This window comes from Callospermophilus lateralis, chromosome 11 (assembly GCF_048772815.1).
Source record: "Callospermophilus lateralis isolate mCalLat2 chromosome 11, mCalLat2.hap1, whole genome shotgun sequence".
Lineage (NCBI taxonomy): Eukaryota > Metazoa > Chordata > Mammalia > Rodentia > Sciuridae > Callospermophilus > Callospermophilus lateralis.
The window spans coordinates 327,722-343,202 of record NC_135315.1 but is presented as its reverse complement, the minus strand read 5'-3'; the positions used below and the strand labels follow the sequence as shown (position 1 = coordinate 343,202).

At 64.3% G+C, this 15,481-nt stretch overlaps 1 protein-coding gene across 1 annotated transcript in view; it reads left to right on the top strand.

Moving 5' to 3' along the window:
- Positions 1 to 15,481, top strand: part of Tbcd (tubulin folding cofactor D) — a 107,111-nt gene that overhangs the window by 90,869 nt on the left and 761 nt on the right. The window contains exons 24-38 of the mRNA XM_076869349.2: positions 1,576 to 1,638; positions 2,172 to 2,248; positions 3,257 to 3,338; positions 3,724 to 3,842; positions 4,830 to 4,921; positions 5,471 to 5,611; positions 7,855 to 7,938; positions 8,380 to 8,538; positions 8,603 to 8,741; positions 9,975 to 10,096; positions 10,956 to 11,033; positions 12,052 to 12,141; positions 12,328 to 12,415; positions 13,226 to 13,335; positions 14,134 to 14,218. Coding sequence (XP_076725464.2) covers positions 1,576 to 1,638; positions 2,172 to 2,248; positions 3,257 to 3,338; positions 3,724 to 3,842; positions 4,830 to 4,921; positions 5,471 to 5,611; positions 7,855 to 7,938; positions 8,380 to 8,538; positions 8,603 to 8,741; positions 9,975 to 10,096; positions 10,956 to 11,033; positions 12,052 to 12,141; positions 12,328 to 12,415; positions 13,226 to 13,335; positions 14,134 to 14,218 — 1,529 coding nt within the window. The remainder of the gene's footprint in view (positions 1 to 1,575; positions 1,639 to 2,171; positions 2,249 to 3,256; positions 3,339 to 3,723; positions 3,843 to 4,829; positions 4,922 to 5,470; positions 5,612 to 7,854; positions 7,939 to 8,379; positions 8,539 to 8,602; positions 8,742 to 9,974; positions 10,097 to 10,955; positions 11,034 to 12,051; positions 12,142 to 12,327; positions 12,416 to 13,225; positions 13,336 to 14,133; positions 14,219 to 15,481) is intronic.

Sequence of the window (15,481 nt, the reverse complement as noted above, 5' to 3'; positions counted from 1 at the left end):
TTTCCTGAAGCCCAGGTGCTTACTGGCTGACCTGGGCATGCTCCTGGTACTGATCCCCAGTGCCCTGTCCATCCTGGTCACCGAGGTGTGTGGGGAGCCACCGGGTGGGGCTGGCGAGCAGGTGCAGGTGTCCCAGATGTGGCCCATGTTGGATTGCCGCTCTCAGCATTGGATGGGTCTGGACCCTCAGTGCCATCTTTAAGCTGCCTGCAGGCCTGGACGGTGGCCCAGGGTCGGCTGTGGCTGCCCTAGCCAAGAGGTTGCCCCTGCAGCCTATGGTGGCCCCTCAGGCTATACGGGAGGCTTTGGCTTCTGCAGGCAGAAGGTGGGCCGGTCACCTACGCAGGCTGCGTTCCCAGGCAGGGCTGCTGTTGGTCCTGGGCATCATCGGGTGGGCAGTGGCAGGTTGTGCTTGCAGTTCGGTTGTAGGAGGGGATGGACATGGTGCCGTTGGCCCTGTGGGACCCAGCGCCAGGGTGGGGCCCTGACTCCAGTCTGGAGCTGCATAGCTAAGGTCCCAGGAGCAGTTTGACCCGCGCCACGCCTCGTGCTGACTGCTGCTGCCCATGGGAGCTTCTGGCTTCTTGGTCTCCAAGTGAGATCACAGAGGGGCTGTGGGGCGATGTGCACGCTCACTGCCCTGCGCCGAGTGCAGGGTGGAGAACCAGTCGCACCCAGGTCTCTGTAGGTGCCTCATACCAAACTCCCCCGGGGAGGCAGAGGGGAGCTGGCTCAGCGACTCGTTGCGGCCCGGCCTGCCCTGGGGAGCCGTGAGGGCATAGACCAAAACCCATTTCGGGGTGGGAGGAGCTCAGGAGGTGGCAGGAGAGGAGACCAGCGAGACATGGCTTCCTGAAACCAGAGTCTGTGTTCTGAGCTGCTTTTGGGATGCTCAAGTCCAGGAGAGGCGGCTCTGCCTGCCAGAGGCCAGTGCAGTTGGGCAGTGAGCTGTTTTGTCCTTGGCACAGACATGTTTTAGGTGGAGAGTTGAGTAGCAACCCCATACTGTGTCCATCCAGCACCTTCAGCTGTTTCCCACGGGTCACTGCCCAGCCTGGTGTGAGTGAGCTGGACCTCGCGCGTCTCTGCAGAGACACAGTGGGGTGCTCGCCCCGACTCCCCGCGCCCCTGGTGCTCACCGCCCGCCCTGCGTGCCCAGGTGTTTTCCCTTGTCTCTCTGCTGGGGCGTGTGCACCCCTCAGGAGCACTTCTGTCTTGGAGGTGGTTCTAGCTCAGGAGTGTCAGGTGCCTGGCACGGCTCCAGTCACCGCTGATGGCCTCACCCACTTGAGTCCTCTGAACTGTGTGTCCACCCTAGGTTGTGCCCTGGGGGCCCGTCTTGGGGTGCAGAATAGCTGCCTCCTGCTTGGGGAGCGCGCTGGTGCGGCTGGGTTCCCAGCGCACACATCCCTCTCCTGGGAACCCGAGCTTGTGTGCCCAGCCGCCCAGCTGCAGAGGTCACTGTGGCCTCCCGGGGGCCCCCCAGTGGGTGGGGAGCTCTGTGCACGACGTGACCGGTAGAGGACAGTCGGGCTGGGGGTTGGGCAGGTGACGCAGCTCTGTGCTCCTTTCTAGTGTGTGTTCTGGTGGAGAAGCTGTCGCTTTCCAGAATGCCCTTCAGAGGTGACTCCGTGGTCGGTGAGTGCATCTCTTCCCAACGGGAGGCATGAGAATTTCTCCCGTGGCTGCTTCAGGTCGCAGTGAGGAGGGGCTGGGACAGATGTCAAAGGGCCGCAGTGGGAAGGTTCTGATTCTGGAGTCCCTGTCTCGAGCTTGTGCCAGCTCTGCCACCCCCCATAGACTGGGGGCCACCGCCAGGTGCCTCCTGGGCCCCTGGCCTGGCCCTGGCTGGCAGGCCGGGCAGTCCTGGTTCCAGCTGTTTTTCTGGCTGAATAGAAAAGCGTTTGTTGCCCCAGCTCCCTGGGTGTAGTTGGGCTGAGGGCTTAGGTTTGTGTGGGTGGCGGTTCCTTGAGGAAGAGACCCAAGGCACCTGCAGCCTCGCTGGCAAGGTCAGGGTTCCCAGGTAGAGTCCCTGTTCTACAGCCTTGGGCGGGGCCTCTGCAGCCTGCAGGTCACTGCAGGCAGCTCGGGCTCCTCCCAGACCCCACCTCCCAAGGACTTGGCTCGTGGGTGCTGCTGCTCATAGGTCATCGTGTCTGTTGCCTCAACAGGTGGCTGGCAGTGGCTGATCGATGACACCCTGAGAAGTCTTCACCTCGTTTCCAGCCAGGCCAGACAGCAGATCAAGGTACGCTGGCCAGGCCTGTCGCCCTGCGGGGAAGGCAGCGCGCGTCATTGCCTGGAGGTGTTCTGGTGTGAGGGGGACGCACCTGTCACCAGGCTTGGGGTTCCAGTGCTCTCTGTGTCACTTACGACAAGGCGTGGAATGTGGCTGTTAGCTACCAGAACGTCATCTTTTTCTTGGTGTTTCTGTCCCTGCTGATGACACTTGCCTTCAAAAATTGTCCTGAGCCTGACAGTAACTGCTCGGGTGGGTCCTGCCTTCTGGGGGGCTGCGTAGTCAGGTGTGGAGACTGGGGCAGACCTGCCAGAGGGTTTTGTGGAGAGTATCTGCGTCCCAGCGTGTCCTAGGGCTGGGCCGTGGGTGTGTGGCTGGCGAGCTCTGGTCACTGAGGATGGGAGTGGGCTGTGTCGCTGTCCCTTGTGACCCGCAGCCTCCCTGTGTCCAACGTTGCCAGCAGGATGCCCTGTTTTCTCTTGTTCCCTAAATGGCTGTCGTTCGGCAGGGCCGAGCGGTCTTGCTGCTGGGGCTTGAGTGCCAGGTCTCTGTGCCTCAGTGTTGTCTGCAGTGACGCCTACACCGGCCCACCCAGCAGTAGTCAGGTGCTGGTGGACTCTGGTGGGCGCTCCATGGCCACCCGCCCAGCCTGTGTTCCGGGTGGCTTGACCGTCCTGCATGGCAGCCCCTGATGGCCCTGGCGCTGGTTTCTGAGGGGCTCGTGCAGCACAGCTGTGTCCCCTGGCCAGCACCCCTCCTGTTCTGACGTGCTGCGCTGGCTCTCCTGGAAAGGAGTCCACACCTGCATCACTGCGGCTGGGAGGGAAGACGACTGGGTGAGCCGTGGAGACGGCGGACTGGCTTGTGTGCAGGAAGCAGCTGCGCCTTCCACTCAGCCGGAGAAGCACTGGCCATCGAGCAGCAGGCTGCAGCAGCCAGGGGCTCTGGTGGGCTTTGCACAGCCCTGTGCCTGGACACTGTGGTGAGGGCTGCTCAGGTGGGCCCTGTCTGTTCTAGGATGCCGCGGTCACAGCCCTGGCCGCTCTCTGCTGTGAATACTACGTGAAGGAGCCAGGCGAGGCCTGTCCTGAAGCTCAGGGTACGTGGCGGGTGCCCCAGGCAGAGCTCTCTCCCCTCCCCCGCCGCCTGTCCCCTCCCTTCCCTCAGAGCTGCGTGTTCACACTGTGCTCCCGCTTGGCCAGCACTTCTCCTGTGCTCTCCCAGCCCGCTCGCGGGGCATCTCTGGGACGGTGCCTCAGCCCTGGGTGTGCTGCTGGCTCTGAAGGACCCCTCACGCCTGTGAGGGACATCCTTCCCACAGCGCATCTCTATTCCTAGCAAATAAAAACGGAGTGTCCGGCTCATGGGCCGTGCGCACAGCCCTCCTGACCACCTTCCCACCTGCCTCACGGGCCTCAGGCGCTCTCAAGCCTTGAGGCCACATGTGGGTCCCCGGCCTGTCCTCACGCTCGTTCCTCCTGCAGAGGCGCTGATCCCGCAGTACCTGGCGGAGCTGCGCGGCCCCGAGGAGATGGCCCGCTGTGGCTTCTCCTCGGCCCTCGGCGCCCTCCCGGCCTTCCTCCTGAGAGGCCAGCTGCAGCAGGTGAGACCACCAAGCAGGAGGGGAGGGTGACCATTGTGCAGGGTGGGCCTGGGGCCTGGCCCTTGTTTGTGCCCCGCCCCGCTCTGGCCATGGCAGGGCTGGGTGGGGGCAGAAGCTGCCCTGCCTCTGGGAAGCGCAGGTAGCTCGTGGGTGGTCTGCTTCCTTTGGGGAAGGTGGTGGCAGCCTGTGTGGGGTGGAGCCGCGCTCTGCCCTGTTAGGGTGCTGGGCTCGCCGGCACCGTCGAGAGCCTCTTGTGCCTCAGTTACCCCGTGAGCCTCAGGCAGAAAGGCCCAGGTGCATCCGATGCCTGCCCCTGGGGCTGTGCCAGACCCTTGCCCCAGCCTCCGTGCTGGCCACCCCTCAGTGCCCTCTTCCCTTGTGGTCACGTTGCTCCTCCCGACACCCTGCCTAGTCCTCTCCCTGGGAGGGTCCGAGCATGGTGCAGGTTCAGCCTGCCCCAGCGGCCTCAGCCCGCTCAACTCTGCACTTCCTCCCCAGGTGACACACCCGTTGGCTCCTGTGTCCCTTCCCCACACCCCAGGTGTCCGTGCCCACCTGCTGTGCTCCCTCCTGTGCGCCCTGGGGCCCAAGCTTCAGGCGGCCTCTCTGCCTGCAGGACAGGCCCTGTCACTGCCACCTGGCTAGACCTCATCCTGGGGTCTATCTGACCTAGAGACGGAAGCAGTTGTCAGGCTTGAATTGGCACCATGGGGGGTGAGGCCCAGCCGGCAGGAGCCAGCAGCTGCACCTTCTCAGTCCCAGGCTGGAGCAGCAGAGACCGTGCCAGGCTGTGGAGGCCACGTGGTGCCAGGGGCAGGGCTTGGCAGCTGGGAGAGCTGGGGGCGCCCTCACGTTCTTCCTAAGCTGAGCTGAGAGGGTCGAGTCTCCCAGCTGCGCGGGAGGCGGTCCTGCTGCAGCCACCCGTCCGCCGGCCGGCCGTTGGCCTTGGAGGCCATGCGTTGTGGCTGAGGCTTCTGTTGCCCTCAGGTGCTCACAGGCCTGATGGCAGTCACCCGCTCCTCTCCCAAGGACGTGAGCTTTGCCGAGGCCAGGAGGGACGGTTTGAAGGCCATTGCAAGGTGAGCTGCACAGCAGCCAGGCGGATGTGCTGGGACCCCGTCTGCTCAGGGCTCACTCTGGCATTCTGAGTTCTTCCCCTGCAGAGCACATTTCCAGTTCTGGGGGCTAGGGGCAGCTGAGTGCTGCACAGCCGCGGTGATTGCTGGGCCATCCTGCGGTCAGCCTCCATCTGGGAGCTGGGGACTGAGGCCCAGGCCAGTGTCCGTGACCAGGTCGTGGTCCCTCTGGGCTGTGGGGCACGGGCCCAGCACGTGCCGGGCCTGGGGTCACGCCCAGCACAGAGCACCTGGGGACGGCGGGGAGGGGAACGCTCTGCTCAAGGCCTCAGCTTGAGGCTGCAGTGCTGCCTTCCCTCTGTCCTCCACAGCTGGGGACCCGTGTCCCCTCCGATGCTGAGCCAGGGTGGACAGTGGGAGGACGGTGGTCAGCCTCTCGGGGAAGGAGGCTGAGGCCTCTCTGCGCTGTCTGCTCAGGAAGGCTCATCAGGCCACTGTGACGGGAAGGACTGGCCACAGCTCTTGTGGGCCCATGGCTGGTCTTCATTTCAGAATCTGCCAGACCGTCGGTGTGAAAGCAGAGGGGCCCCCGGATGAAGCTGTGTGCAGGGAGAACGTCACCCAGGTGTACAGCACACTCCTGGACTGCATGAGCGACTACACCACGGACAGCCGGGGCGACGTGGGGTCCTGGTAAGGGGGCCCGCCTTGTGGTCTCTTGCTGCCGAGAGTGCTCAGCCTCTACTTTTGGGGGACTCCTGCCCGTCTCTCTTGTGCCTTCTCCCCCTGACCGAGGGGAAATTGGCCCCACACAGTGCTGCGTCCCACGCTGGCACCCCTTGGGTGTCTCCTGCTCCTGGTGGCGTTCATCTCCAGCCTAGCTCCTAGCTGGAGGTGCAGAAACAGGAGTGCCACCATCCTGTGAGAAAGGACCCCCTGTGGCCTCAGGAGGAGCCCTGTCCTTGGCTCCCGGCTGTGGCAGGACGTGGAGTTACAGATGTCCCATCTGGGAGAAGCTCCCACAGGGCGTCGCTAACCGAAGGGACCCTCGGCCGTTCACAAACCTGCGCCCTCAGTCCTGCTGGCCCTGTCGGGTCCGCGGCTGTGTGAACTGGCTGAAGGGCGTCTGCTCTTGGTGAGCCGCTGTGCTCGGAGCCAGTGAGCCAGTGAGCTGTGCTGGTCTGTTGGAGGCCAGGCGCCGCAGCTGGCTGGGGTCCCAGTGGCACCGTGAGGGCCGTGGCTTGTCTGTTGCCCGTTGCCGCCCTTGCTCACTCGGCTCTGCTCACTGACAGGTGTCCCCGCGGCCACGAGGCTGCAGCTGGGAGCCTGACCCTGGTGTGCGTCGTGCTGCGTCCTCACTGCTCAGACCCTAGTCTGGGTCTCCCCGTTTCCTGCTGGTTTTTCCTGCCGCCTCGAGCGCAGCTCCCGCCCTGGTGATGTGCTGGGCACTGCCGTTGGCCCTTCCCCCGCAGGGCTTTCCGAAGGGCCTTGCGTGAGCCCTCTTGGATGTGGGCAGGCCTCCCTGCACTGGCCTCCACAGCATCTGGGTCCTCCCAGACGTGGGAGGCTGGCGAGAGACCTCTGGGTATGGCTGCAGTGTGGCATTCCTGGGCAGCAGGGTAGATAGGCACTTTTGCAAATGTGGTGTGCCCTGGCAGTCTGACCCCTGAGCGGTACCTTCTGTGAGGTGGGGTCTGCCCCTGCTGGCTCTCCTGGGGCAGTGTCAGGCCTCCCGGAGGCCACGTGTGCTGCGGGGACCTGGCTGCATGCCGAAGCGTGGACTCTGCCATCCATAGGGGATGGCCCTGGCCGTAGCAGAGACAAGGCAGCTTCCTGCACAGAGCTGGGCCCTTCTCTGAGGCCCCTCCGGGCCTTACTCTGGGTGACTGGGCTCCTCCCTGCAGTGTGAACCAGAAGAAGGGCCACTTCTACCTGGTCCCCCCAGGATAAGACCCCTGCCTCTTGAGAGTCTGGCCTGTTTGACAGCAGCTTTGAGGGCTGAGAAGGGGGTCTTGTGTTCTCTGGGGGCCGCTGGGGCTGCCTTCCGGCAGAGCACAAGGGACGAGGGCTTCCCCTGCCCTGGCCTCCCCCAGAGGTGGCCTTCCCCAGAGGTGGCCTCCCCCAGAGGTGGCCTCCAGGGCCCACTCCTGCAGCCACACCTGCTGGTCTGGGCCTCTCACAGCCGCGAGCCCCTCCCTCCTTGTCCCTGTGGCGCACTGCTGCAGCGAGCGCCCCAGCCCCCTCAGTGGTCTGTCTGTAACCCGCCTCGCCTTCCTCATCTGGGCGCCGTGTTTTCAAGTGTTTCTCATAGTTTTCAACTGGACCCTTAGGCCCAGAGCCACATTGCCAGGGCTTTCTCCAGGCAGGCCACGTGGAGTGCGCGGGCTCCATGACAAAGGCTCACTGTGCCCTGGCTCCCGGGTGCAGCCTGGGGTGCCCTGCGCTCCACCAGGTCCCTGCCTGGGCCCATGGGCTGTGGGGCTCCAGCTGGGCCTCATTCCCAGGCCCTGCCCAGCAGACAGGCCCTCCTGGCCTCACCTGGCCTCGCAGCTCAGGGGCGGGGTGCTGTGGAGGGGCACAAAGGCCGCCCTCCCAGTCCCCCGCACACCTCGCGTCCCCCACACCTCCAGCAGACATGGGCCAAGTGGGAGCCACTCTGCGCGGGGGACGGGAGGCCCCCATGTTGGGAAGTCTGCCGGAAGCAGGTCAGCAGCTCCTCTGCGGGGCCTGCCTGCCACAGGCCCTGCTGGGCGAGTCCTGTCTGTCCTCATGTGCGAGAGGCAGACCCATCTTGTGGTGCCGGGTGCCCCTGAAGTGGGTGTCGCGGGCCCTGAGGGCCTGGCCCACGTGGGCTGCGAGAGGCCTGGTGAGTGCAGCTGGTGCAGCGGGGCTGGAGCCCAGTGGTACCTCACCTTCTGGGTCTCTCTGTCCTGCAGGGTCCGCGAGGCTGCCATGACCAGCCTGATGGAACTGACGCTTCTCCTAGCGCGAACTCAACCTTCGCTGATTGACGCCCACATGTGAGTGGCCAGGGGCCCCTGGGGCCGCCTGTGGGGCAGGCACCCTCTCAGATCCCATCTCGGTCCCTGTCCCGACCTCTACAGCCTGTGGCTCTTGTCCAGGGCCACTTCTACCTGGTCCCCCCAGGATAGACCTGCCTCTTGAGAGTCTGGCCTGTTTGACAGCAGCTTTGAGGGCTGAGGCAGGAGCCTCTGGCTTAGGGGCCCTGCAGTTGTTGCCCCCCCTGCCAGGACAGCCCCCGTCAACTCAGCCCCTGGCCCGGGCATTCCTGGTGGGGGCTGTGCTGCCCCCATCCTGCCCTCCTCGCCCACGGCCCACCCTGTGGTCCCCTTTTGTTCCCTCTACCCAGTAGCTCCTGTGGCATTCAGGGCAGGCGTGGTCTGTCCTCTGCGGCTTTCTCTGTCCCTGGCGGCTGTGCTGACGGGGCCCTCGGTTGGCAGGTGTGAGCGCCTCATGTGCTGCGTGGCCCAGCAGGCCAGCGAGAAGATCGACCGGTTCCGCGCCCACGCCTGCAGCGTGTTCGTGACGCTCCTGCACTTCGACAGCCCTCCCGTGCCTCATGTGCCTCACAGACAGGAGCTGGAGAGGCTGCTCCCCAGGTAGTGGAGGGCGCGGGCCCCGGGGCCCCTGTGGGCCTGGCCTCAAGCAGCTGCTCTCCTGCAGGTCCGACATGGCCTCCGTGAACTGGAACGCACCTTCCCAGGCCTTCCCCCACATCACCCAGCTGCTGGCACTGCCCACCTACCGCTACCACGTCCTGCTGGGGCTGGCCGTGTCGGTGGGAGGCCTGACAGAGTCCACGGTGAGCGGCGGGAGACAGCTCCTCTGGGACCCGGGCCGGTGCTGCCTTCTCTGCTGTGGCGCTCTGGGGACTGTGTGCTCCGGAGCAGGCGACCGGCTCTGTGCTGAGCCTGGGGCTGGTGGCCTTGGCCACCAGGGCAGATTCTGGAGAACCGCCCCCACCTGGTGAAGGGGGAGTGACGTCACGTGAAAGTGGCCAGGCTGTCACCACCTCTGGTGTAGCCCGGGGCCCGCTGTCATGTGGCTCTGCCACGGCCGCCCTGATGCCTTAGTGGCCTCTGGTGGCCTTGGCTGGCCTGGTGTGCTTCTGTAAAACGCAAGAGTGGTTTACAGCTTGGCGCTGGTGTGTAGCTGGGTGTCCTTCCCACGGGAGGGGTGGCTGGTCTCGACCCTCCCTGGGAAATGTGGCATGAGCCTAGTTCAGAGGACGTGGAAGGGCCTCTGCCCGACCTGGCTGCCGCAGGCCCGCCCCTCCCGCTCCAGACATGCCCACATGCAGCCGCCTCTCAAGGGGAGACCTTAAAACCAGTTGCAGAAACTTGTTCGCTGCAGGAGACCTCTTGCATGTCCCAGGGCCCACGTGGCCCTGTCACCACACTGTGGTCACACTTCAGACAGCCTGGCCAGCACCCCCAGGGTCCATACTCCCCAAGTTGGTCGGGGACACTGCGCTTGGCGGGTCACACACGCTGCTGCTCATCTTGTGCTGTGTTCCCCTCCTGGGTCTGGCTGATGCCTCGCCGCCCTAGGGGTCGCGTCCCCACACGCTGTCCACTTCCACCATGCCAGAAGGCTCGGCTGGCAGCCCTGGGCATCCTTCCTCACCTGCCTTCTCCGCGGCCTTGGAGCTGAGCTGGCAAACAGGCCCTGCTCTCGCTGTGCTCTGCTCCACTCGGGGACAGTCCCGTTGGCCCTGGGTCTGCCTCTGGGACCTGTATCTGATCTGCACATGCGGTGACCTGGGCTCCCAGGGCCTGTGGCTGATCTGTGGACTCATGCCACAGGTGCTGAATGCATAAGCACGTCAGGGTGGCCAAGCTGTGCTGTCCACAGGGCCTGTCCTGGACGTGCGCACAGTGGCCCACGCCCAAGGCCACAGTAACCTTCTACAGGACCCTCACGTCTCTGGTGGAGTTGCCCCGATGGTTGGCAACGTCTGCACTCACTGCTGCACGGCCAGCCTGGGTGGCAGGTGGACCTGGCCGTGCTGCCTGACCCCCTCTCCATCTTGCAGGTCAGATATTCCACGCAGAGCCTCTTGGAGTACATGAAGGGGATTCAGAAGGATCCAGAGGCTTTGGGGAGCTTCAGTAAAACCCTCCTGCAGGTCTTTGAGAATAACCTCCTGAACGACCGGTGAGTGGCGCCCTGTCCACCCTGCTTCTACAGGGCCAGGGCCTCCTGGGCCCATCTGGTCTCCAAGCCCTAACCCCACAGTTTGGGCAGGGAATTGACCATTTTTGTGTGCACTCAAGTAAAGGTAACTTAAGCAAAGTGCTGGGTGACATGGAACATGCCCAGGGTGTTCCCGTGACAGCTCCCTACCGTGGGGAGTCCCGGCAAGGCTTCTTCCTGCAAGCAGCTGGTCCTGGCTTTCCGGCAGTGGCCTTTGCATAGGCCAGGGGAGGCCCCGTACCCCTTGACCTCAGGGTGGAAGTGCTCTGTGGCTGGGGAAGCCTCCAGGCCTCGCCCGCAGATTCAGCAGTTGGCCTCCCTGCCTCCTGTTTGTGGACGGCCCTGTAGAGGTGCAAGGTGCAAGAGGCAACCAGCCTGTGGCTGCAGAGCCCCCTCCTCAGGTTTTTTCTGCCCTGCTGCCCGTCTGCCTCAGAGTCTGCAGGCACAGAAGCTGAACTTGTGCTTTGTGTTTTGTTGGAATGGAACCAGGAGGACCTGCCTTCTTTGGTCAGTGTAGTTACCGAGGGGCTCCCACTCCTTGATTCTAGGCTGTCCATGGGCATCGTGGCTGGCTGAAGATAGCCGCTGGAAGCACACAGGGACGGGGTGGCTCACGGCCCCCTCCTGGGCAGAAGCAGCGTAGGGCTGGTTGTGTGTGGTGCGTGCTGCCGGCGTGTTCCAGGGCCGGGTGCAGCGTCCTGGGCCTGTGAGGCCCTGTTGCTCCCTGCCCCGTGGGACCTGGTGGGCAGCTGCCAGCACAGGGTGCGGTCAGCCTGCCTGGGCCTCGGCAGCCCTCCCTGACAGCCTCCCCTCCCCACAGGGTGTCGGTGGCACTGCTGAAGATGCTGGACCAGGTGCTGGCCAACGGGTGCTTCGACATCTTCACCACAGAGGAGAAGTGAGTGCGCTGGCCGTGGCCTCCTGCCGAGCCGCTCACCAGCCTCCTGCTGTGGCCTTGCATGTGTGGCCTTCCTGCCTCAGCCTCACGAGCAGCTGGGGTCACTGGCTGCCGCTGCCCCTGGGTGGCTCAGGATCCAGGCAGTCGCCTTCCAGGGTGATGAGGTCAGCTCTGTACAGACTGGACATGGTCAGCAAGCATGAGGAGGGTGTGGCTGGCGTTGGTTGCGCCTCACTGCACAGCGGGTTGCTGGGTGGCACGTGAGTGGAGACTTCAGGGTGACAGCAGCCTCGCCCTCCACTGCCCTTCCCAGGTCAGAAAAGTGCGCAGCAGGGCGGCCCGGGACAGAGATGCGGGCCGAGGGGCTCATCAGACCCACCCAGACGGGGGACCCAGGAGGCAGAGCCCCAGGGGAATCCTTAGGGCACCAGCAGCTTGTGAGCCCCTGGGGTTGCCAGAGATGACCCCACCTGGCCATAGACCAGGACAGCCCTGATGGAGGACGTGGAGTGCCTGTGGTCGGAGGTTCTGCACAGGGACACAGCAGAGCCCGGGAGAGGAGCGGTCAGGGGTGTCCCAGAGGGACTTGCTCCCAGCATGACAGCTCTCAGTTCCCAGGGGCACCTCAGTGGGCTGAGGCTACGTTGGAAGGAGTGGTCAGGGTGGTGGGCAGTGCTGTTCACAGGGCCAGCAGTATTCCTGGACCAGGCTGGCCCTGAAGGGCAGTGGCCTGGAGCTGGGCTCACTGGGCAGCGTTCGGGCCTCCCTCTGCTGGGGACACCCTGAGGGCCTTGCTCTGTGCTGGTGCCTGGGCAGGATCTGCCACTGCAGTGGTCACTGGGGTCAGTGGCCACATCCTGATCACGTATAGGAGCACCGTGGCAGCAGCAGTTTGCTGGGGCAGTGGGCCTCCTCGTCCCTGCACCTGGGAGTGAGCCAGCTCTGCTGCCTGGCTCCAAGGCTGCCTTGGCACGCGGCTCATGCCCCGGTCCCTCCAGAGCGCCCTGTTTCCTTGCAGCCACCCCTTCTGCGTGAAGCTGCTCGCACTGTGTAAGGAAGAGATCAGGAAGTCGAAGGACATCCAGAAGCTTCTGTCAAGCATCGCGGTGTGAGTCCTCAGATCTGGCCGGGGATGGCTGTGGGAGAGCGTGGTGGCTGCGGGTGGCCTGGCCGTCCAGCCTCAGGCTCCGTTGTCTGAGGCAGTCAGAAGGCAGGCTGCCTGTGCTGGTCAGCAGGGTCGTCGCGGGGTCCCGCCAGAGCGGGCGAGCCTCAGCTGCTCTCTGGGCTCCCACAGGCTCTGCGGGATGGTGCAGTTCTGTGGTGACGTGAGGAAGAAGGTCCTCCTGCAGCTGTCCCTCCTGCTGTGCCACCCGTTCCCCGTGGTGAGTGTCCCTCGTCCTGTTCTCTGCCTGTGGACCCAGACCTTCGTCTTGGGGACGAGCGCTGGCTCTGACTTCAGCGAGAGGGCTTAGGATGGAGGCGCCCTCCAGTGCCACCGTGAGCAGTGACTCGGGGGCCAGGGGAGGGGGTGCTCCAGTTCAAGGCCAGCTTGGGCTGTGAGCAGGACCCTGTCTCAAAAGGGGCTGGCGATGTGGCCCCAGTGGTGAGCATTTGCCTACCACATGCACGGCCCTGGGCCCATCCCCAGCACCACAGGAAGAAGAAATGCAAAACAGAGGAAAGGTCAGTGGAGTGGACAAAGGGGAGGGAGGAGGGAGGGAAAGGGAAGAACAGGAATGAATCCCACTGGACCTTCGTACATACGCAAGAACATGCCACAGAGAGTCCCACACCAGGTGTGTCTGTGGGATGCTAATTAAAAAAAATGGCGTATAAAAATACACATGCAGATACGTCAGAGAGGTCAGCAGAGGAGGGGAAGTGCGGGGCCTGGGTCAGTGTGAATCATCTCCCTGCTCCTGTGATTCTGTCAAAACGTGGCTCAGCGGTAGAGCACTTGCCCAGCACGTGCGAGGCCCTGGGTTCAGTCCTAGCACCGCATAAAGATCAGTCAATAAATGTCCAGCTACAGCTGAAAAAGACAGGCGGGTCGTGCCAGGCTCTGCTGGAGGAGACAGCGGCCAGGCTGCCCTGCGCTGGGCCCCAGCCTGCGCCGGGCGGCCGGGGTCTCTGCACCAGGCTCCCTGGCAGCGTGGTGCCTTCTCCCTCTGACCTGCACCCTCCCCGCCCAGATCCGGAAGGCCACAGCGAGCCGGGTCTACGAGATGGTGCTCACCTACAGTGACGTGGTGGCTGCAGACGTCCTGGACGAGGTCATGGCCGTGCTCAGCGACACAGCCTGGTGAGTGCCTCCTCCCTCCTGCCCCGCGTCCCCCGCCTCCCGCCAGCCTCGACGGGACACTCCTGGGACTCAGGTGGCAGAGGGTCTCTGTGAGCTTGTTCCTTCCAGCTACACTTCCCTGTGCGGGTTGGGGTCGCTGAAGCCTTGCTGGTGGGCGTCTGGCTGTCTCTGTGCCTGTCCCTGGGCCTGCCGGGCCCTGCACTGCACCTCCCCACCCACCGCGGCTCCTGCAGGTTTGACAGGACAGACCTCTAAGGACATGCCCCAGGTCGGAGGGGCAGGGCCTGGGTGCCACTCCACAGTGGGCTCTTGCTATTCCTGACTTCTTAAAAACACCGAGGCACGTTTGGGTCAGGATCTAAGCAGCTTGAGGAGGGGCAGTGAAGAGGAGTGGCTGAGGCTGCTCCTGCCCGGCCCAGGGAGAGCTTAGGAAAGGTTCCAGAGGGTCTGAAATGACTCGCTTCCTCACAGTCTTGCTGAACGTCATGGGCACTCAGTTAAAGCGGTAAACAGCTGGATTCAGACACAGCTTGACCGTCCTGGGGACAGACCTGTGTCCTCACCCACCTCCGTGTGACCCTGGTCTGGGCGGGAGGTGGCCTGGGGCTGAGCAGAGCCTGCTTGTGTGGGCGCCTTTCTGCCTCCTGCTGCAGCCACGATTCCCCTGGGTGGCTGTTTCAGGGCGGGTGTCTTTTCCTGATCTCCACTTGGCCCAAGGTGGACAGGTCTGCTGAGACCTGAGTCTGGTGTGGACCTGTATTCCCGTGGTCAGGGCTCAGGGCTGCCTCTCCTCTGCAGGGACGCAGCCCTCCCGGTCGTGAGAGAGCAGCGGAATCGCCTCTGTGACCTCCTTGGTGTGCCCAGACCCCAGCTCGTCTCCAAGGTAAGCCCTCTCTCACTCCCGCCACCTGGGGACGCAGCCCTGTGCTGCCCGCCACGCCGAGCCCTCACTCCAGGATGTTCAAGTCTTCCAGTCAGGGTCAGCTTCCTTGGGTGGCGTGTGCACACGGCCCGCCCTGCCTGGTCCTGCTGACGTGCTGCAGTGGCCTGCTCCCCTCCCACAGGCAGGTCCTGTGTCCTTGTCCAGTCTGAGCCACACAGGCCTGCTGTGGTGGTGCCAGGTCTCAGGACTCGCATGGACGGTCCCTTCTTCTCACAGAGCCTTCTATGGGGGCCGCCTCCCTGGACGTCTGCCCTTCTGGGGTTTCTCGGGCCCCTCCTGGCTCTGCAGTGCTGCCCTGGGCCACACACCCTCGCTCCTGCTCGCTGAGCTCCCCGGCCTGCGGTGGTGCATCCGCAGGCTCCGCTCCCTGGGGCAGCGGGGCCATGGAGGTTCCAGGAGGCCCCAGGATCATAAGTTCAAGACCAGCCTGGGAACTTAGTGAGACCCTGTCTTGGAATAAACCGTGAAAAAGGCTGAGGATGCGGCTTGTGGTGAAGCAGCCCAGGGCTCAGTCCTAGGACTAAGAAAGCCCAGACCTCTTCGATGCCCTTTCCCAGCCGCGAGGCTGTCTGGCTGGGGGGCTGGGGTGAGGTCGGCCCCGGCCTGCAGCCTGCGACTCGCTGTTGCCGGGCGCGGCTCGGCTCTGCCCGGCTGCTCTGTCTCCTGCTCAGCGATCTCTGCGTGGACGGTCCTTCCCACTGCCTTGCCCAGGTGTGGTCTTCACCCTGGCGTCTTCTGCGCCCCCCACAGCCCCAGGCAGTGATCTCGGGTCGCTGACGGCCGAGCACAGCGACTTGCTTTCACCCGAGCAGCTTTTGTGGAGCAGATGGAGTGAGCCTGTGACCGGGCGTCTCCACGTGCTGTCTCAGGCCTTCGCTGTCGCGTGTTGTGAGAGCTCCGTGGCCCTGCCACTCCTTACTGTGTCAGCCTGTGGGACCAGGCGTGTCCTTATGGAACCTTGACTTGTGAGGTCCGCCGCCCCTCGTTGTGCAGCCCCCATGTACACGCTCTGCCTCTTCCAGTCCAGCTGAGACGGACCAGCTTAGTCCCGCTGTCCGTCCGCCATCTTGGTTTCCCGTTGGACCCTCTGACCTGACGTCTCTCCTCTCGTCTGCGGACCCCGTGCCACCCTGCACGGGCTCCAGCTCTTCTCTCTGTGCTCAGCCTGGAGACCGGACTCTGCCGACGCGTTGCAGGCTGAAG